The sequence below is a fragment of the Podarcis filfolensis genome, assembly GCF_964270895.1.
Source record: "Podarcis filfolensis genome assembly, chromosome: 3".
Lineage (NCBI taxonomy): Eukaryota > Metazoa > Chordata > Lepidosauria > Squamata > Lacertidae > Podarcis > Podarcis filfolensis.
In genome coordinates, this window is record NC_139606.1 from 91519381 (window position 1) to 91541447 (window position 22067).

General features: G+C 40.2%; 1 protein-coding gene across 1 annotated transcript; it reads left to right on the forward strand.

Moving 5' to 3' along the window:
* The first annotated feature begins 989 nt into the window (after positions 1–989).
* Positions 990–21467, forward strand: LBR (lamin B receptor). Its single transcript, XM_083605193.1, has 14 exons — positions 990–2969; positions 6187–6359; positions 8145–8342; positions 8898–8981; positions 9485–9665; positions 10530–10726; positions 11779–11833; positions 14191–14385; positions 14914–15017; positions 15468–15593; positions 16654–16822; positions 18111–18191; positions 18307–18429; positions 19225–21467. The coding sequence occupies exons 2-14, from the start codon at positions 6195–6197 to the stop codon at positions 19383–19385; spliced, it is 1839 nt and encodes a 612-aa protein (XP_083461319.1). The 5' UTR covers positions 990–2969; positions 6187–6194; the 3' UTR covers positions 19386–21467.
* Positions 21468–22067: the final 600 nt, after the last annotated feature.

Sequence of the window (22067 nt, forward strand, 5' to 3'; positions counted from 1 at the left end):
GCTCAAATGTCTTAATAGTTCAGGCTCTCCAACAGTCTTTAATCTAGAAAACATACACACACACCAGCAATTGGCCTCCTTCCTACCCATGAAATCCATAGATTTTCTCACGGGATCAGTAACTGGAGCAATGCATGGAAAGAGAAAATGCTGAACGCTTGCTGGAGTGGTACTATAGCATGTATATCTTATCATAATACACTGGAATAGAAGGGTTGCACAAACTTCCCTTATGCAACAACAGGGTTTGCAAATGCACAATTGCAATAGAGAAAAGGCAATTGCCACAGGCACCTAGACTGGAACATTGGAATCATATTGTGTATGATTTTGTTTTGTTTTTTTGCAGCTTGTTTACAGAATCTCAAATTCAAATTACAAATTCTAAGGCACAAGTTGGCACCAAAAAAAAAAGTTTTATTGCACAAGCTGCTTGCAGCTCCAGCCACCAAGTGTTTGTTTGTTATCTACATAAGCAGCTTTTAACAATTTGGGAACGTTTCCAAGAAGGCAAGTGTATTTAAAGGCTCATCCAAAAGAGTCATGTTAGTTACATCTTTCAAATACAGTAGGTGGGATTTTTGGCCCAAGATTTAGGCCCAACAATATATCATTGCTAAATATTTTTTTAAAGAGTTACATGCCTTTTGTTTTCATGCCATGTGTATTGTTTGACGGTCTTAGAATGTTTGCTTGTTACACAGGCTGGATGAAGGCCTTTAGAGGCACTAAGCACTGAAAAGGTTATGGTGCCACCACCATGTAATTCAAAATAAAAACAATCCTAAACCATAACCATAGCTGTCAACCTTCCCTTTTTTTGCGGAAAATTCCCTTATTCCAGCACTGTTTCCTGCTGCTTCCCGCTGCTATCCCAGATTGTTAGTTATCCCGTAGACTGTCCCCGGGACAGGTGAGGCTGCTGATCCCTTATTTTCGAGGCTGCTGATCCCTTATTTTCAAATAAGAAAGTTGACAGCTATGCATAACATTAAATTTTATTTTTCCAAATAGATTATACATTTTTATCTGCCTTAACACACCAGTGGGCAGTTCAATAACGTATTTAGGCTCTGAGCTAACTAAGGTTAGCCAGGACATACACTGTAAACCTATGAGTGCCCAGAATGTTTCCTGATGGGCCGCCAGAAACCAAATGGCTAGGTTGTACTCAGGTGACAAGCAAATGGAAGCAGGCTGTGGTAGCCTTAGAAGCCACTCACTGAAACATCACACGTGATAAACCTGTTACACACAAACCCCATATACGCTAACAAGCTTCCACAGCAGCAGTGGCTGCAGCTATAACAAGTTGTTTTTACATTTTGGATTTGATTGTGACAGTAGCATGGGAACTGGCAGTGTGGGGGAGCTTGCATGCATAAGCAGCACATATTTCACAATAAACTCCCATCTGGAAGCATTCGTACACGTTGCTGTCCTGACTGAATTCTGGCCTTAGGTAAGCATATGCCAGGGGTGAAACTAGGCTATTGCCATATTTCAAAAGCTGAAAATACAGACACAAAAGTTGTTGAGCTCTTTTTTTTGGGGGGGGGGGTTGGTTGGCATATGCATAGGATTGCAGCTGGTTCAATATGCCAATATGCTGGGACTTAAGGCACATAGTTACTATGCTAGCTGAATAGCCACTATTACCAATGCATTTTCAACAGGGAAGGGAGGGAAAACACAACCTGAACATGCAAAAATGGCAGGTGTCTTGCCACCGTGCAACACCAGGTGACACCACAGCACTTCCAGACTCACTGGCACAGCCAGCAGCAAACCTTACAAGCTCCCACAGGGAGGTTTGAACCCCCTTACGTGCCTCACGCAATCCTTACAGAGCCAGCCTATTTTTAGTCTGTCTCTTCTCTTGTTCCCTATTGCTATGTTTATGGGTTGGTTTTGTATTGCATTTATATAGCGTGTGAATCGTTCGTCAGACTTTTGATCACCGCCTTGGAACCTTTTGATGAAAGGCACTCAAGAAAATAAACGTCTAGCACGGTTTTGTTTCGAAATGAGGGTCACGCTCGTTCTCTCTATCATCAAAGCCATGGGGCAGAGGACAGACCATCGGCTGCTGGAAATAGAAGAGGTGTTTAAAATTTCGGACGTATCCAATTCTGTAACAGTAATGCACCAGTCGCAAATGGTTCTGTATATGCGAAGCTCTTCAAATTTCAGGGCGTGCGGCTTGCACCGCTTTGGACTTCCTGCATCTTTTGTTTTTCTTGGCATAAAGCGGTTCAGTGCACAGGGACTGGGTGGGCGGGTGTTGTCTGATCTGCGCTGACAGAAACGTGAGCCGATTGCTTTGCACACCCACCCAAACTCCCCGCGTGCGCGTTAAAACTATGCTTCGCCATCCACAGTGGGAGCGGGAACTTCTGGGCGGCGTCCCCACCATCCTTGATTTCATCTGGGAACCCGCTTATCGACACGTTTGCATCTGTTCAGATGTGCAAACTGGAAGGAGAGGGGAAGAGAGCCTGCTCCCCACTCCATCACCCGGAGAGAGCCGGACGAGCAGCAGCGAGGAGCTTTGAGAGGAGGCGGGTCCTTTTGGCGCTCCGCTACAGGATTCTCAGCTCCCCGGAGTGAACTATGTCAACTGGCTGAAGCGGAGGCACAACTTGGACCGGAACTCGGGAGGTTGAGCGTCGGAGCGCGAGAGGGAGGAACGCGCCACCGACTCTCAGCCAATGGGAGGCCGCCGAGACGGATTCAAACGCCGCGGCTTGGCCAATGGCAGCGGTTGGCGCCTGGCCTTTCGCGCCTCCCAGCGGGACCCGGGGGAGGGATTTGGAACGTCGCCCGCTATCGCTCCCGTAACCGTCGCTTGAGGCGGTTGGCTCTTGCTGCCGTTGAGTTCGCCCCCTTCCTTCGCCCGCTTGCCCAGGCTTCGCGTTGCTCGGCGGAGACCTCCGTGCCAGACGACGCGGCGGGGGCGCAGCGACCAGGTGAGGACGCGTTGTTTGCGGGCCGGGACACACCCCTTCGGCGCCTGTCCTGCGAGGGAGGGTACCGGGCGGTCGCCGCCTCCTTCTGCTCCCACCCTCCCTCCTTCCTTCTCTCCCTCCGCCTCCATTTTCTGAGGCCTCGGTGCCGTCAGGCTGCAGCCTCTGCCTCCCACAGCCGTCGCTCCGCGTCCCCCCTCGGCATTTCGCCAGGCTCTTTTGTTTCGAGAGCCGCGCGTCGCCTCTCTTTACCCCCCCCCCCCAGTCCCACCCGCGAGGCGCCGGTAACGAACTCCTCAGGAGACCTCCGGCTAAGTTTCTCCCGTGGGCCGTTTGAGGCGCCGCAGAGCCTGCGCGAGCGCGTTGTCCTCCCCTCTTTGCGGAAAGCGGATCCCGCCCCTGAGAGCCGCGAAGCGAAAAGGTCGGAGAGCATCGCAGGCACCTCGCGACACGCAGGAGGGGCCTGGAAGTGATGGCAGCAGCTCTTGAAGGCTGCGATGCTAAGCATCTTTACTAGGGGCCAGCTCCACGGAACTTGGTGGAACTTGTTTTAGAATAATATTCCCGTTGGGATGGAAGTTCACCTTTTTAAAATAATAATAGTAATGTTTATCTCCGGCTCTGACGTAGTTGGTAGTTTCTGGGGAGAAGTGAATAGAGGACACTTACTTATTTCGTTTATATTCCACTTTTCCTCCAAGAAGCTCAAAATACTGTGCGTGATGGTTGCGCTCCCCATTTTATTTTCAACCCTAGGAGGCTGAGACATAGTAGCCTACGGTCACCCAGTGAGCTTTATGGTTAATTGGGAATTTGCACTTCCGTCTGCAGTTTCCCAGGACAACTCACTCGGGCTTTTGATTTTTAGGTCCCCTTTGAAACCACTGCAAATGTGTGAATTTCATGTTAAATGGTTGTAAAACTGCAAATGCTGCTGGAAGGAATCCTAAGGCTGCAGTACTAAGAGCATTAATTGCACTGCTGTTGAAGCTAATTAAGTGGCAACATCCAAATTTAAAACTGGCAGTACTAGATGATCTTTGGGGTCCCTTCCAAGACTACAATTCTATGATTCTACTTCTAATTAGTCTTATACAAAAACCTGTTCCGCAGACAAATGTGTGAAAGCTTTTCATTCAGCCATGTGTATGCACTGTGTATATGAGGATTTGCAAGCTGTAGTAGTAATAACATACTAATATTAGAAATATTTTTTAAAATGATACTTTCTAGTCACCTCCCAAAGCCTTGCAGAAGGAAACATACAGCAGCTATCTCTAAGCTTGCTGTTTTTCAAATCACTTTGGAGTGATGTTAAGATCCGGTTATTCTCACATCCAGTGAGGGTCTGCTGCCGGGGCACACTCTGAACCTACCCAAGTCTTAGCTGTAGTGAAGGAAAGCACTCAGGAGCCTATCATTCCATGGGATTGATATGCGCTCCTTGAAGATGTCTTACGACTCCTCATGGGGCTTATGGTACATCCCAAAGTCCCAATAAATACTAGCCTGCAGACATCAACAGGATTTTTGCTCTTTAATTTATTTTGAAATGCATAGATTAATTTAGTGTAGATGTCAGACAAGTGCACCTGACATAGTCAACAAGGAGTACTGTTGCACAAAAATCCAGTAAAACATGGATATGCTTAGTATTTTATGCTTACAGGGCTAAATGTGTTATGTGGGAGACTTGTGCCTGTTGCATCAATCTTCGCAAGCACACCTGCAATTTAAGATCTAATTTTGTTTCATTTGTGTCGTAAATTGCTACACCAAATAACAAGCACACACTTGAGAAATTTGGTATCGTTGCAACTGTTATTTAATTCAGTACAGATACTATTTGACTTGCACTGTATTTTTCTAGAAGTAAAAGTTCCATTTCTTGCTCCACGTTTATTACTTTTATAGACCTCTTCACTGTATAAAGCCACTGAGGTGGTATACGCTTCTCCCCTCTGCACCTGAAATGCAGCTTGTTCTGTGTATTTTTACCAGGAAGTAAGCCCCACTAATTTCAGTGGGCTTACATGTAAGTATGAATAGCAGTGCAGAGTTAACAGTTATGTGTTGATTAAAGGGATGGATCCTTGTTCCAACCCTTGTTTATGAGCTAACTTCTGACAAGAAAGCAAGTCATTTAATGGATTTTAAGATGTCACCCTGGGCCCAAAAATATTTTGGACCTGTCATAACCTTTTTGAAATGGGGGCGTTTCGTTGACATCAGTTCAATGAATGGAGTCAAGCTACAGTCCAACGCTAGGTTAAGCAGTCCTAAGCCTATTGACTGCAATAGGCAAAGCATAGATTGTAACCTCTGTAGCACATAGTGCTCTTGTACCAGTTTTCCCATTGTGTTTGTGTAGTTTCATATTTTTCCCGTGTGTGTGTTGAACTAATATATTTGAACAGATGGGAAAATCCTATACTCTTTTTTGCACCTGTGCAGCTTAGAACTGGAGTAAAATACTAGTACTGTGTAATGGTTGCTTTTTTAATGCCATTTTTTCTTTTTAAAAAGGGGTGTGACTATTATGCAGTGGTGACAATTACACAGTGAAATATGGTAAATACATAACCTAGGTCTCTGACCCTGCCCCGCAAGCCCCACATGGAGAACCCAGAGGCTTGCTGCACAAGCCCTGCCTCAGATGCATGCTCTACTGTCGCTAGTTACCAGACACTGGGCACATCCATGGGCAAGACCTTGCCATCACATTTCTCCTCTGTCACTGGCTCTCAGACCAGACCTCCTCAGCTGCTGCCGCCCTTGCTCCCTGTGCGGGGCTGCCTCATCCTCTCTGGGCTGAGGGCTGACTTGGCCAACAGGCAAGTCCCGCAGGCAGCCCTGGGCCCACAGGGAAACAGGAAGAGGCTGGGAAACAGCTGCGCCAAGAGCCATTTCATTTACAAAAGCAGGGAAATGCTGTTGAGCAAAACAAAATGTCCCACTGGCAAGGCATTTTCACCCCTGCAATGCAGGGATTGCTCTGGGGACCAATTTTAGGGTCCGAAAAAGAGGGGGTTCGACTATTGCACGGTGGTGACCATTATGCATTGAAATACAGTAACTCTTGTTAAGTGCTCATACATTTCTTCCGTTTAGCTCATTCAGCACACAGGTGACTTTGTTTAATTTCATTAGACTCAAAGCATGATTTGACTTTTGCAACATCTATGCTAACAACTTCAATTTCCTCCACTTTTCCCTCCAGATTGAAACATGCCCAGGAGAAAGTTTGCTGATGAAGAAGTGGTAATGGGCCGGTGGCCTGGAAGTGTTCTGTATTATGAAGTACAAGTAACCAGCTATGACGACCGAACTCATCTTTACACAGTAAAATACAAAGATGGAACTGAGCTTCAGCTAAAAGAAAGCGATATGAGGGTAATTAGTCTCTAGAGTAAATAATCATAACAAGAAGGGCTCATTTGTTTGGTTACTAATGAACCCTTTGGGCTACACTTTAGTCATTAGTCCTAAATATTTGCTTCTGTGTATATTCCTGCAGTATGAGGATAAAACTGTGGGGTGGTATCCAATGCACTTGCTCCATTAGCACAAGGATTTCCATTTGTATAGCAGAAGTTTCATGCTGTGCCATCCCCAAAACTACTCCAGAATTTTGGTGGAACCCTCAGAGCACGTTGGAAGGCGAAGTGGAAGTTCCAGTGTGCAGCCAAAAGTGCTTGCATTGATGGAATGAGAGCATTGAATACTACCCATGGTTTGTGAAGTTGCACTATATATCAAGTCATTCTGCTCCTTTTCCTTATTGATTTTGTATGTTTTAAGATTAGCCCATTATAAAATGCTTTGAGGGGCATTCTGTGCAGTATCAACAGACTTTTCCACATGCAGGTGTTGTACCATGGCCATGGAGTTTGTTGAACACTTGTAAAGTCATTAAACATATTGTAATGCGTGTACAGCCACATTTTTAAAAAATTGCTGGGGGCTCAGCTTTGAAAATTTGTAGTATATCAGGCATTTAGGAAACAGAAGAAATTTGTATCCTTTATGTTCAAGTAGATTCAGTAGTAACTGCTCTGGTTGTATCAGTTCACATCTGACACACAATGTTTGGGGTTGCTGAATTTCTTAAAAATGCATATATCTCCCACATCCTGATCCCACATCTATTCAGCATGTGTGCAGAATATTTTAAAGTCCAAAATGAACTACTTTGGTATTTTAGGGTGTGTTTTAGCAACTCAAATAAAAATCATATTTATTTTCCAAACAAATGTATTTTAAATATATGTTGAATGTATGTTGAAATAAGCTGTGCTTTATTTTCAATATTGGTGCTAATGTTTGGGATTATGCAATTTCATATTTATTTATGTAGGGTTATCACCTACATAAATCACCATACATCTAGATTTCCCCCTAAGTAAGAGTAGAGCTGCACACATCAGCTTTCAAGGTTGAGCACATTTGTTATGGTTTTACCTTGGTTTTAGACTGGTTTTAGACTGAGGTGGCAGTTGTGCTTTACAAATACAAATCCTAAATCTCAAGCTTGAATAGTAAGGTGCCATACTATTTTTTCATTTCACCTCTTTTCAATTTCTTGATCCACCTTCAAGCGATGTTGCCAAAAAACTGAATTAATGTAAATTATTATTATTATTATTATTATTATTATTTATTTATTTATTTATTTATTTATTTATTATTTATACCCCACCCATCTGGCTGGGTTTCCCCAGCCACTCTGGATGGCTTCCAACAAAATATTAAAATACATTAGTCTGTCAAACATTAAAAGCTTCCCTAAACAGGGCTGCCTTCAGATGTCTTCTAAAAGTCTGGTAGTTGTTTTTCTCTTTGACATCTGGTGGGAGGGCGTTCCACAGGACGGGTCCCACTACCGAGAAGGCCCTCTGCCTGGTTCCCTGTAACTTGGCTTCTTGCAGCGAGGGAACCGCCAGAAGGCCCTTGGTGCTGGACCTCAGTGTCTGGGCAGAACCAAGGGGTTGGAGATGCTCCTTCAGGTATACTGGACCGAGGCTGTTTAGGGCTTTAAAGGTCAGCACCAACACTTTGACTTGTGCTTGGAAATGTTATGTAAACAATGAATATTTTTAAATAGAAGATTTAGAGATATTAGTAACTACCTACTAGTTTGTAAAGCTAATGATGTAACTATTTTTTTTTATTTTTCAGTCTATGTCATCTTTTCGATTTAGAAAAAGTAGCTCTTCCTCCGGTTCCCCTTCAAGACGCAGTGGTAGCAGATCTAGATCAGGGTCTAGATCTCGTTCACCTGGTCGACCAGCAAAACACAGACGTCGTTCTTCCTCTCAAAGCAGAGAACCAAAAAATGAAAAGAATATGATTGGGGAACCTAATTTGATTCCTTTGGTATTTGAGTTGATTTATTTTTATGTCTAGTCCCTTTGTCAAGCTATGTTCACATACAGCTAAACCGAAATATAGAAAATTTATGGGCGATATAGTTTGATAGTAGCTGCACTTTTTGTAGTTTGGAATCACAAAAACACATAGCAACTGTACCTTGAACAAACCAGATTTCATGCAATATTCAATTCTTCCTTTGCAAAGAAAGTAGAAGGAATTGAGTACTGTCAGAATAAAGTTGGCACAGACATAAAAATGTCAAGTATATGGAGCACACCACAGGTTCCATATACTGATTTTCCACTTCTCCACTGTTTCACAAATTCCACTTCTACTTAGATTTGGAGACTGTTAAAACTAAACCAGGTACTTCCCAAAGTTATTTGTTTTAGAATTTCATTCAAGGGTTCCATAAAACCTGGTTCTCTTGTGTGTCTGTGCTACACATCAGGAATTTATAAAGGCAATCTATGATTAGTTGTGGAATGGAAGGTTTTCTTAAAAAAAATGATAATATTTACTACAATGGAAACACTCAATTCTCTTTTTTTAATCCAGAAACTAAATGAAAACAATACCAACCAGTATAATGGGGAGCCAGATATCACAGAAGTGAATTACTCATCTCACAACACTCTAGAGGTATGAAATAATAGTATTCAACATACTCAAATTTCCATTGTTTCTGGAAACCTTCTGGTTAGATGTTTAAAGTTAGCTGCTCTTCAATCCTTGAGATTACAATATCTGCATTGAATGTATTGCTTGATAAAATGGATAGAATGTAGAAAAAGGATCTTGAATATTTTATAAAGAACTTTGACATGATAAAATGGATAGAATGTAGAGAAAGGATCTTGAATATAAGAGCATTGACAAAGGAATAGATTGCTCTTATCTTGCTAAGAATGACTGTGTGCATAGTGTTGTAAATGTACTGATGAAAAGGAATTGTGGGTTTTTTTCGAGGAGGAGGCTGGACCTAGTTGGTATGAGAAGGGAGTGTATGGCAGTGTAGATTAGCAGAGGGGGGAATCAAAGAAATGAGGGATTTTTAGGCAGTATTACTTGAATGGAGGGATATATCCAGCAGGTGGTGCAATATGATTGCAAATGACTTCCTCTCCCTTCACTATGGTATTTAGCGCCAAAGAATTGAATCTGAGCGTGCCAGAGAGCGCATCCTCGAACGCTACAATTTGCATTCAAGGAAGGAGGAGAAGAGAACAGAAGAAATGTATTCAGAAGAGAGAATTTTTGAGAAACCCAAACCTGTTGTAAAAGTATGCATGAAGACAAAGGAACTAGAGTTTGGAGGAAAAATTGGTATGATAGTCTTGGCGTACTGCAGCATTCATATAGTTTTTTGCAAATTCCCAAATTCACTTTAGTGGAGGGAAGCAGCTCTGTATGCACATCGTTGTATATACAGAGCTGGCATTTCCATTAGAAGTCAATTTGAGACCTCTCCTGGTAGTGGTTTCTTGAATCCCAGCATACTCAATAAATAGTTACATAATGACAGTGGTTTTCATGAATTTTATTGCATAATCTTTTCCTAGTAATCATGGTTTCTGTGTGACATCAGCTACTATGCTTACATGTCATCAGTATCTGGACAAGTGACTAGAATTGGGACTACAGTGGAAGCTTGGTTGTTGAACGCTTCAGAAGTCGAACGTTTCAGAAGTCGAATGCTTCCGTTTTCAAACACCTCAGAAGTTTAATGGCTTCCGAGGCGTGTTTCTCCATTTTTTCAATGGATTTTGCTGACTGCCCATTGTACCTTGGTTGTCGAACGTTTTGGAAGTCGAATGGTCTTTTCCAGTACAGATTATGTTTGACAACTGAGGTTCCACTGTAGTTCCTTCCTCTTGCATCTCTGTGGCTACCTGCTGCTGGCCAAGAGCCTTTCGTACCTTAAAGTTTAGACAATATCATTACTGTGCAATTGCTAGAAGTATACATGCAGTCTTTAATTATGTCACCCATTTCAAATTGTTCTCCATTAGGCATTGAAAGCATTGTATCTTAAAAGAGGTAACAGTCCTGGTGTGTGTGTGGGGGGGTGATCTTTGAGTTGCAATATTGTAACAACTGAGTAGTTTGACAACAGTTTTTCTGTTGTAGTAATGCTTTACAGTATTTTGTTTTCTGTTTAACTTCTGATTCTGTGTGTTTGTTTTGCAGGTGCCTTTTTAATGATTTTTCTCCTTCCTGCAACTGTATTTTACTTGTTGTTGATGTGTACTCAGAAAGACCCCAGTGTTCTGAATTTTCCTCCCTCCCTCCCAGCTTTGGAAAGTTTATGGGAGACAAGAGTGTTTGGTGTCTTTCTTCTTTGGTTCTTTCTCCAAGCTCTGTTTTACTTACTCCCAATAGGAAAGGTAAAACTTTATAAATTTGTATACTGCATTTACAAAAATGCAATATTTTGTGTGTGTCACAATTTTTAAAAATATTATGGCTGTCATAAAGCAAAACCAATGCAAATGATGATTTGAGGGACCATATTTCATGAGGAGAATTATCATTGCAATTTTCAGTGTTCCTACTGCATTCCTGCCAAACAGGAATGTTCACAATTCTATTTTACATCATAGATTCTATATGAAACCATTGGGATGGCCTTCAGGAGATCTGGGGCACTCAGCCCTGTTTCTCTGTTACATTTGACTTAGGAGTTACCCAGGCATGCTCTAGACACATGTCTTGATGGAGTGGTGAGCTGGATTGTGACAATCTCAATCACTGTGGTCTGCAGAGGCAGCCTTAGGAACCATGCCATGGACTGTAGGTGTACATCTTACAGTGATGCTGAAAAGGGCTTTTTTACATAGTGGTTTCTGCCTTGTACATTGATCTGCCTGTGATGATCAAGCAGATTGATCATAGAATGTTTATGTTGACAAATGGAAAATCTGTCTGCTTACCTGGGCATTTTCCTGACAATTAATACTGGCTTCTGGTTACTGTGATCAATATTTTAATTTGTTTTTTTTCCCCTGAACTGGTTTTCTTGTGATACATTGTTTTATTGGTCTGTTAGTCCCCTTAGTATTTCTTTTTTAAATCAAAGGTGGTATATAAATTATTAGAATTAATACAAATATTTCATCTAGATATCTTATTTTTGTAGTTGTATGAGTGTTGTATTCTTCTATGCCAACTTTGGGATTTGTGATTGCATGGAAAGAGCCATGGTTAATCTATTTTTTATAGTTTTTAAACTACAGATTATTATGCAATCAGTTTTATATCATGGGGATTATCATGTAATTGCAAGGTTTAGAATTTCCCCCTTCTCTTGGCTAAGTGGCTCTGTTATTCTACAAAATGTAGAAAGGCAACAGGTTCTTTAAAAAATGATTGTTTCTCTATAATTTGCTTTACCACTCCTGAATCTAGGTGGAAAAGACTTTTTTCTTTTTCTTTTAAGATTGTAGAAGGGACCCCACTTTTGAATGGAATGAGACTGGAATACAGGATAAATGGTAATTAGGTTTTAAATTCAACATTACTTTTAAACTGGTAACCTATAATTATTGAGATTGCAAGCATGAGAATATATGGTGCAGTTATCATGCCAAATGATGCTTTGGGTTTTCAGCTACAGTGGTGCCTCGCAAGACGAAAAGAATCCGTTCCGCGAGTCTCTTCGTCTTGCTGTTTTTTCGTTTTGCGAAGCAAGCCCATTAGCGGTTTAGTGCGCTTAGCGGGCTTAGCGGATCAGCTGATAAGCGGCTTAGCGGATCAGCTGATAAGCGGCTTAGCGGCTTGGGAAAAAGGGGGGGGGAACCCCGCAGGAACTCGCAAGACATTTTCGTCTTGCGAAGCAAGCCCATAGGAAATTCGTTTTGCGAAGCACCTCCAAAACGGAAAACCCTTTCGTTTAGCAGGTTTTCTGTCTTGCGAGGCATTCATCTTGCGGGGCACCACTGTATATGGTTACAGCTGATTGTCTGCTTTTAATTTTCCATTTGCTTAGTACTTGTCTGTAGGTATGGTAGCCTTCAGTAATGGGCAATGGCCATAACCATAGTTTGTTTTATACTTCTAGTGTAATATGTGTCTAAACGGGCTAAATTTTCATTACACATATATTGTTGTAGTCATAATACAATTTGAATTCTTGTCCTTAACATACTTAGTCTGAGTTGCTGATGAATGATATCCTTCAAGAGAGGGACAGGGAAATGTGACAATGTTGATTCTCCTGGAATTCTCAGTGGCTCTTGATACCATTGATCATTAGATTTGGAGCAAAGTGTTGCTGATGACATCCAGCTCCATTTCATTCAGTAATAACGGAATCAGGAGAGGCCATGCATGTCTTAAACCATGCCTGGATGCAATCATGGACTAGATGTGGGCTGGTACCGAATCCTGAAAAGACAGAGTCCATGTGGATGGGTGATTCCCAGATGTGCAAACTTTGCTTTGTATTGGTTCTGGATGGGGTTGTGCTCCCTCTGAAGGAGCAAATACAGTTGTACCTTGGTTTTCAAACACCTTAGTTCTCGAATGCCACAAACCCGGAAGTGACTGTTCCGGTTTGTGAACTATTTTTGGAAGCCGAACATCTGACAGGGCTTCTGTGGCTTCCAATTGGCTGCAGGAGCTTCCTGCAGCCAATCAAAAGCCGCACTTTGGTTTCCAAACATTTTGGAAGTCGAACGAACTTCTGGAATGGATTCTGTTCGACTTCTAAGGTACGACTGTATAGAGTTTGGGGTGCTTGCTAGATCCATCACTAGAGACCTAGCTGACCTCAGTGGCTCAGGTCATCCATTACCATCTTGAGTTGGTGTGCCAACTACAACGGTGCCTTGACACGGGTAGCATTGCCAAGGTGTAACATGAGTAACCTAACAATTAGTCTCATACAATATGCTATATGTTGGGCTGCTAGAATGTTTAGTAGGACACTCAGTTTTGAAAGTACTGGCTGCCTATTAGCTACCAAGTCAAGCTCAAGGCTTTGCTTTTGACATTTAAAGCTCAAAACACATTGGAACCGGAATACATAGCAGGCTGTCTTCCCCAGTACAGACCTAGCCAATCTCTTAAGAACTTTCAAGGATACCCTCCTGGTCATGGCACAACCAGCACATGGCCATATGGTGACACAGTGAAAGGAAACCAGCTAGATGATAGCACCCACCTTCTGGAAAGCTCCCCCCCACAATGTAATTTGTGGGACAAATACAGTAATTAAAATGTATGTCAGAGCTTTCCAAACTGTGTTGCAACACATTAGTGTGCAGGTGTGTTGCGGAAACACTCTTATAAGGGGTTAGTTTCACCTCCGGTGTGCTGGTGAAACTGAATTACTGTGTCGTGAAATGATGCATGTAAAAAAAAGTGTGTCAACAACATAAAAAGTCTGGAAAGCTCTGATGTGTTTAGCCAAGCTTGCCCAAGAGCTTTCTGTTTATTTTTAACGAGGGAGGGCAGGGTTGGGGGGGCTAAGCGTTTGAAGAACTTTTATTGAATGTTGCATTGTTATTTTTCATGTAAGCAGCTTAAAGTTTTTTATTATAGTAAATGGATTATTTTTTATATAAATAAGTCCCTTTGGCTTCAGTGTAGTTAATTCCAAGGTAAATGAATACAGAAGTGCAGTCTTAGGGTTTCACGTTGTGTATAAATATTGCCAAATTGGAAACAATAAATACAAAGATTTCTGGCATAAAATTTTCTATCAGAGCCCACTTTATTAAGATGATTTAATTAGGAAAATGATTTACAATGTTTATACGCATTCACTTTCATAAATGTGTCTTTAGAGTAGTGTTTGTTTTTTTTTACTTGTGTCTCACATAATCTGTGTTTTTTTCTCTCCTTCAAGGATTCTATGCTTTTATCCTAACAGCTGCAGCTGTAGGAATTTCTCTGTATTTTGAAATGGAGTTTTCCTATATATATGACAATTTCCTACAATTTGCTGTCTGTGCTACAGTTTTTTCTGTGGTGTTAAGCATTTATCTCTATGCCCGTTCATTAAGAGCATCCGAACAAGAATTGTCACCTGGGGGGAATTCTGGTAAGTGTTCAGTTGTGAAAACATACCGTGCTTGATTTATTTTATTTTTTGTTCTTATGCATTTCTGCATGTCAAAAGTACTGTCATTACAAACTACATTAACCCCCGTTCCTCTGCTCCATAGTCTCTGTCTTGGGGCTTTCAGTGAAACACTAAGAGGAATCATGCATTTAACTTCAAATGCATTTTATTTCAGAATGTTTTGTCTGATTTAATCCACTCATGCTATTTACGTAATTTGCAGGTACCTTGATAAAAAGCATTCGTATTGGATTGTGTGCTCCTGTAAAGTTGTAATAAATTAAACTTATAACATAGAAGAATGTATACCCACTTTTCTTTTCAGTGTATTTTAAGAATATGGGACAGGTTTGGCATAACTGTCTTGTAAGAGTTTCTAGACAGAAATTTCTGGCTGTCTTAAGTACATTAATTTCAGTGGGACTACTTTAAGTGTGACTTGGATAAAACCCAGTAACAGTACAGTAGCCAATATTATACCGTGGTCCAATTTATTTTTATTTGTAGGGAATATATTTTATGACTTTTTTATGGGACGTGAATTAAATCCTCGGATCAGAAATTTTGACCTGAAATACTTCTGTGAGTTACGACCAGGGCTAATTGGCTGGGTGAGTAAGTGTTTAAATCTATTTTTGCATCATCTTTGATTTTACAAATAAGACAACAAAGTTCTTAAAATGAAAAATGTACTGCAGGAAAAGATTGCAAAATATTGGAAATATCAACATTATGATGACACTATATTATATACTACAAACAGCTGCATTATCACGATAGCATTAGTTGTACAATGTTCACAGCTGCAAGTATCTCTCATTTTACATAGCTATTGTTTAATTTATAAGAGTTAAAATGCAAATATGGGAAGATAAATAGAAAGGTTAAAGGGAAAAGAGCACATACTAGGTCAAACTGCTTATACATGAGTAAAATTCTTCTTGGTAGCAGGAGAAAAATGCTTGAAACATTGAACATTGAAAACATTGAAACTTGTGTTACTGTTTCACCAGAGTTGTAAGATAAAAGTTGATTTTAATGTGCAACTTAATTTTTTTAAGGTTGTTATTAACTTAGCAATGCTGTTGACTGAGATGAAAGTGCAACATCTGAATATGCCATCTTTGTCCATGATACTGGTTAATAGTTTCCAGCTCCTTTATGTGGTGGATGCGCTTTGGAATGAGGTAATGTTTATTTTTATTTTTTGCCTCCTTTTGGAGTTTTTTTTTTTTTTTAAATGTGTTGTACTTCTGCAAACCTTGTGGTTCCTCTAATTGTGCTAGTGCCTTCCTCATGTTTCTCAGCATCCCCATTTTGGTCGTGGAGAAAACCATCTCTTACTTTGATATGGCAACAAGCATATGATTGGCTCATCATCACAACAGTTGGCTGAAAATGATTGTGGGCTAGGCTGATCATGAAACATAGGAGGAAATTGTTGTATAACTTGTTCCCCTCTGTCAAGTGAAAGGGGTTGCATCTTTCTGTAGACTGCATATAGGTGGGCTTCTGGGGTCTTCCCTATGGATGCCAAAAACCAGACACCTTTCCCAGCACCTGGAGCAACCTTCAGTGGCAGGGAAGACTGCTGTGGGCATTGGGGAAGGCATTTGGCTGTGTGCTATCTGGTCTGCCATCTCAGAAGAGATGCCAGATCTTCTAGGTGTCTTGCTCTAAGGGTTGACCACAGAATGAGCCAGGCAGCATGTCTGCCTGCTGGCTCTTCTTTCTCTGACAGGATGAGAGCATCAAGGATACAGCCCGCAAAGTGATTTCAGTTTTGGAAGAGGGGACATATTGTACATTCTGTGGTGGCAATCTACAAGATTGGCTAACTTTCTTAGCCAAAGGGGTGAAGCACAAAATAGGTGGCTGTGCACTGGAGCAGGTTGTCTTGGGTGTGTGAGTGTGAATGAGATAATGGATGGATGAATGGGGTAAGAGCTTTTGTGTGAATGGGTGTGATGTTTATGTGTGAGAGAAGGGGAAGCAGAGTGAGAAACTAGTACTAGTTTCTCCTGTTTTGGCTCTCATCTGTCTGTCTAGATAGCTGAATTGTAAAAGGCATTGAGAGCTCATTGCTGAAAAACATTTGCTGATTTTTAGAAAAGTGTAAATTCAGTCTCTGTGTGCTTTGCTGCATATTCCACATGTACACAACCCTAACAATACAGTATAGTGAAAATATTTTGGCCATTAACAAAAATTCAGATCAGTACTCATTTAATTCTTTTAACTTTTTAGGAAGCTATTCTCACAACAATGGACATCATCCATGATGGTTTTGGGTTCATGCTAGCATTTGGAGACTTGGTGTGGGTTCCTTTTATCTACAGCTTGCAAGCCTTCTATTTAGTGAAACATCCGAATGAACTTTCTTGGTTATCAGCTTCTGCAATTGTAGCCTTGAATAGTAAGTGGCAATTAAAATGAAATATTGCTTTACTTAAAAGCATTCTGGATGCTTTATGGGAATGCTTAATATATTGATTTATTTTCAGGATTTATTCAAATATTTTCAATCACAGAGTAAGAAAAATAAGCAGAAAAAATACAAAAATTACAAAATCATATACGCAGGCCCAATAAGCAACAAGTTAACAATTCTGTCATATTTTTTGTAAACAAGCAAAGCTACAGTGACAAATTAAAATATCCAATTTAACCAAATACCTAAGTAAAAATCAAACACAAATCATTTATACAGGTTAAACAACCAATGATCTTAGCAATGGTTCCCACATAGTTTTTCACTTAAGTCGCCCACTCACTCCCCGTTACTCACACAAAGAGCGTCCCACTCTGTGCCAACAGACTCTCACCCTGTAGCTTTTGACTAAGTTAACACCTTTCACCCCCAGTCTCCAACCCATTCAGACTCTCACCCTGAGTGGTATGAATTGTTGCTCACAAGCATCCACATCAAAAACCTCCCACCCCTTGTCCCAGAGAAGTAACAAAGAAAAAAAGAAAAGAAAAAGAAGGTGCAGCAAGTTACAGCTGGTTTTTCTCTTGTGGGCCTCAAAGTTCGCAAGGTTCCTAGGTAGAGACACACAGGTAGATTTACTGGCCTCCCATCTCTCTTATCAGCCAGCACAATTAACCTTCAGGTCTTGTGAAGGAATAATATTTCATGGTCAGTTGAGAAAGCCCTTTCCTGACCCAAACTGATGTCAACAATTCAGTAAATCAAGTAATTTTTAGAGAGGGTGTTTGCCATCAGTCTCTTTGAGTGTCATTGTTCAATAGCATTTCTTCAAGGTAGAGTAGCTATAAAAACTACAAATAATTCCCCATCTCTATTTCATGTTGTATAGCAGTGGCTTTCAACGTGTGCTGTGGCACCGTGGGGTGCCTTGAATGATGGTCAGGGCTACTGTGGGCAACCTTTCCTTCCCTCTCTCCTCTGATGCCCTCTTGTGTCTGCCTCCCAAAGCCTTGTGCGGCTGTTTCTTGCAGGCAAAAGGTGCCTCTGGGGCTGGCCAGGGGTTTTCCAGAGCTGAGGCAGCCTCAGAGTAAGCAAGTAAATTTGTAATATCCACATCAATTGTACTCACGATTAGAAAACTGGACAATAAATAGATGCCTAAGAACATTGCTCTTGTCATTGTTATTAATGTAAAACTGGAAAGACAATGGACTGTGTGCTGTTGGCAAGTTCTGCAAGGAAATAATAGTTGCTTCTTCTTTCTTTTCTGAAGTTCTTGGCTATTACATTTTTCGTGGTGCGAATTCACAGAAAAATGTATTTCGAAGAAATCCAAAGGATCCAAAGGTTGCCCGTAAGTACTTCTTAGGCAAATTGGTTTTCTATTAGTGCTTTCTATATATTAATATTACACAGTGTGTTCTCGTCTACAGAGTACAAATAATATTTATTTGTATATCATTATACAGACTTAAAAGTTATTCCCACTGCAACTGGAAAAAACCTCCTGGTCTCTGGCTGGTGGGGCTTGGTGCGCCATCCAAACTACCTTGGAGATATCATCATGGCTCTGGCTTGGTCCTTACCGTGTGGTAAGATAGTAAAGTGTCTTTTAGTGAAATCTTTCATGTTTTGCATGGGTGGCAGGCCATCATGTGGGTGATACTTCACCACCTATTGTCCAAGGCAGAAAACAATTAAGAGTTGACTTCAAGGCTGCTTCCTGCCCGCACTTAAACCATTCATTCAGGGTGGAACTATTCAGCTTGGACACTGGCCTTGTGAATTTGTCTGTGTGAGAGAGTGTGTGCAATCCCATTGTTTAATTTGTGTTTTTACCTCTGACCTCTGTTTTTCAAATTCCTACCAGTGGTTGTTATTAACTGAGATATTAGACTTCTTAATACCTCTGGATGGGTAAGGGAGAAATTCATTTTTACAGAACATGGGATCGAAACGGGTGAGGAATCTGGCCCTCCATATATTGCTGAACTACAACTTTCATCATCCCTGACTATACGTCATGCTGTTTGCGACTGATGGGAGTTGGAGTCCAATAGCATGTGGATAACTACATGTTCCCCACCCCCTGATCTAATTGAAAAATGTCGTAAGATGACGGCTAGGTGGGATAATACACCATAAGTATATTGTTCTGTTTGTCTTTTTGACAGTAAGTTCTTTTTTTTCTTTATCAGCATAGAAAACAGAGAAAATAAATTATGACTTGCACTCACAAATATGATGTTCAAGCTTGAAATCTAATCAAGAAAGTCAATATTAAAACCCAGTCATAAATTATTAATGTTAAAGTGATGAACAAAAAAAAACCCCTATTTACCTTTTCAGGTGAAGAGTGGAAAAAATAACTTTATGTGTTCTTACAGGGATCAACCACATCTTACCATATTTCTATGTCATATACTTTACTGGTTTGCTTATTCATCGAGAAGCCCGTGATGAACGTCAATGTAAGAAAAAATATGGCTTAGCATGGGAAAAATACTGTCAACGTGTACCGTATCGCATATTTCCATATATCTACTGAGTATCTTCAAAATGGTGGATAATGCACCGCTTCTGCAGTCAAATCTTCATTGCAATAAACCACATACCTCATACCACTGCACTTGGTATACGTTAATTCTGCTAGATTTTCTTAAAAATTGTGATCAGATAGTAAAGCTGCAGATACCTTTACCAATAAACTACTAAAAATAGTCTTTTCCATATATTTTTAGCCATCTCCCCATTTCAAATTACACACTTCAGTTAAGCAATAAATTAGTTGTATAGCACATTAAAAGCCTGCCAAGCAGTGTATATGCTGGATAATGTTAATTATCTGTTCTGGACATAGGAAAGACCATTTTAGGGTTTAATGCTGAAGATTTGCTTGTTTTGTGTAACTTTTGTATTTTTCATTCTGTGGGCTACCTTCAGAGCCCTTGGCCAAAATGCACCAGAAAATAGTAAACATTACAAAGTCCAATGAAGAGTGACTTCCGATGCTACAGCATTCTAATCATAGTAGTTCTCACTCAGGTCTGTCTCTTATAACTGGTTCTCAGGCTGAATCCCTAGTGGCTGTTGCAGAAGCAGGAATTGCTTCTGGGGAAGCAAATACACAGGGGTTGCTTCTCTACCCCTTCGCTCTGGAGAACAAAATCCCATTTTAAGTCTGAGCGATGGTTGTCATATGCCTCTTGAAGTTTTTACATAATAGTATTCCTTATACTATGTGCTCTAAGAAGTACATTGATTTAAGAGAATATTTTAAAATCCCTTACAGCTCATTCTTTGAGAGTGTCAGACCTCAAGAAGTGCAAGTGACAAAACACAATGATACAGGGTGTGGCATGTTGTACAGACTGTGAAAAAATAGGCAGTTTTTTCAGCTATTATAAACCATTGCTTTGTACTATAGCTTTTCTTTATATTGTAACATTGAAAGATTTTGTTGTACAGTGTTTTGAGTATAAGATGCAAATCTTTTTTTTACTAAAACCATTTCCAGTATTTTTGAAAAGTTTTATAAAGTATTGCTATGAAATTGAGTTGAACAATTGAAGTGCTCATTTAAATATTGCAATGACAAATGTGTTATGGAAGTATATGAAATTTATTCAAAGTTTTGTGAATTGGCATTGCTACCTCAAATGTAGGTTATTTTGCCTTTTTATACTGTTGAAAGTAGGAAAAATGCTAATTTTTCAAATTGCTATTTAAAGCAGCTTTTTAACATGATTAAAGTCAACCACTTTAATTGAACTTTTTAACAAATGTATTTTTGTATATTTGAGTTTTCATAGCAACTCATGCTATGTGGTTTTATGCTGTTTGTAGCAGAACATCTATAAAATTTTATTGAATAGTTTTTTACTGAATTGGCTATAAGGTGGAATTATTTACCTAAATGGAAGGAATAATTGCCATTTTAATATATTAAATTAGAAAGCAGGTCTGTTGAAATTTTTACAGCTGATAAAAATTATCCATTTAATAATAGCAAAGTACCCATTTTTAATTTGACTATATTTTGCATTTATGAATTTGTAGCATAGTTCTTGATAACAATTGTTTAATATAGTTAAAATGCATGATTGTGGATCACTGTAGGGCTTACTTAACGAATGCCCATATCCCCGTCTAACCAGTCCTTTGGAACATGAATAGCCTTGAGTGATGGGGATAACAGCACTCTTATGCCCTATGCGGATCCATATTGTACTCTGTATATTTGTATGAGCCATTTTAGTTACTGCTGTACAAGATTGTAAATTGACTGTGTGTTGTGTGGCAGAAATGATCATGACAACTTTCTTTAGCCTGCATAACATCTGTTTAGAGCAGAAAAAATCCTTATAAACATTGAGTGCTTCAAAATATCTATTGTAATTTGTTATGCAAAGAAAATTGTAGAAATACCACTATTTTCGGATAATTCTAAAATATCTTCTAAAGGAAAATGAGTAATCTTTTTATATGAGCATGTTCTCCCAGGAGTGTGGTTCCTGACTAATATAAACTGCAATGTGTCATGTTTGTTACACCTTTTTACATCTAAAATGTACTCCTTAGATTGAACTTCATAAAAAGTAACTTGCATAATTAAAATTTAATCTAGAAATGATTTTGTGCAGATGTAATTATTTACTTGGAAGAGACTTCTAACATTTTTGTTTGCCCTTTGAATATATAAGTAGCTCTGATTGAAGATGTATCTGTGTCCTGGGATAGTTTAAGTTCTTAAGAGTTCTAGCCGAGTTCAGGTGAATTACATGCATTCTACCCAGAAAGAGGTTGAAAAGCTCACTCTCCTACTCAGGAAATAAATAAACATAGGATCTGCCATATTCATTTGAGCCCTTCTCATACTACAGAGGTGGAAAACTCAGGGCTGCTTTGTCATGTTCACAAACCGCCCTGGTTGCATGATGGTAAATGGAGTCAGAGGTAAAAAGTGCAGAGCAATAGAAATGACTCATACTTTTTGTTCAGTAAGCATGCTACAGATTTGGATGGCTCAGTTGGTGCTGTTAATGCCAAAGTTGCAGGTTTGATCCCCGTATGGGACAGCTGCATATGCCTGCATTGCAGGGGGTTGGATTAGATGATCCTGAGGGTCCCTTCCAACTACAATTCTGATTCAAGACAGTGGCAATCACTTTAATGCCCTCATTTGTAAGGCTCCAGCAGCATTGGGCTGGTCACTATTAGAAACAATACT

Excerpts from the sequence above, each read along its gene's own strand:
- LBR (XM_083605193.1), top strand. The coding sequence starts at position 6,195 with ATGCCCAGGAGAAAGTTTGCTGATGAAGAAGTGGTAATGGGCCGGTGG. Across the intron at positions 8,343-8,897 it reads AACCTAATTTGATTCCTTTG|AAACTAAATGAAAACAATAC; the intron begins GTATTTGAGTTG and ends TTTTTAATCCAG. Across the intron at positions 15,594-16,653 it reads TGGATGCGCTTTGGAATGAG|GAAGCTATTCTCACAACAAT; the intron begins GTAATGTTTATT and ends TTAACTTTTTAG.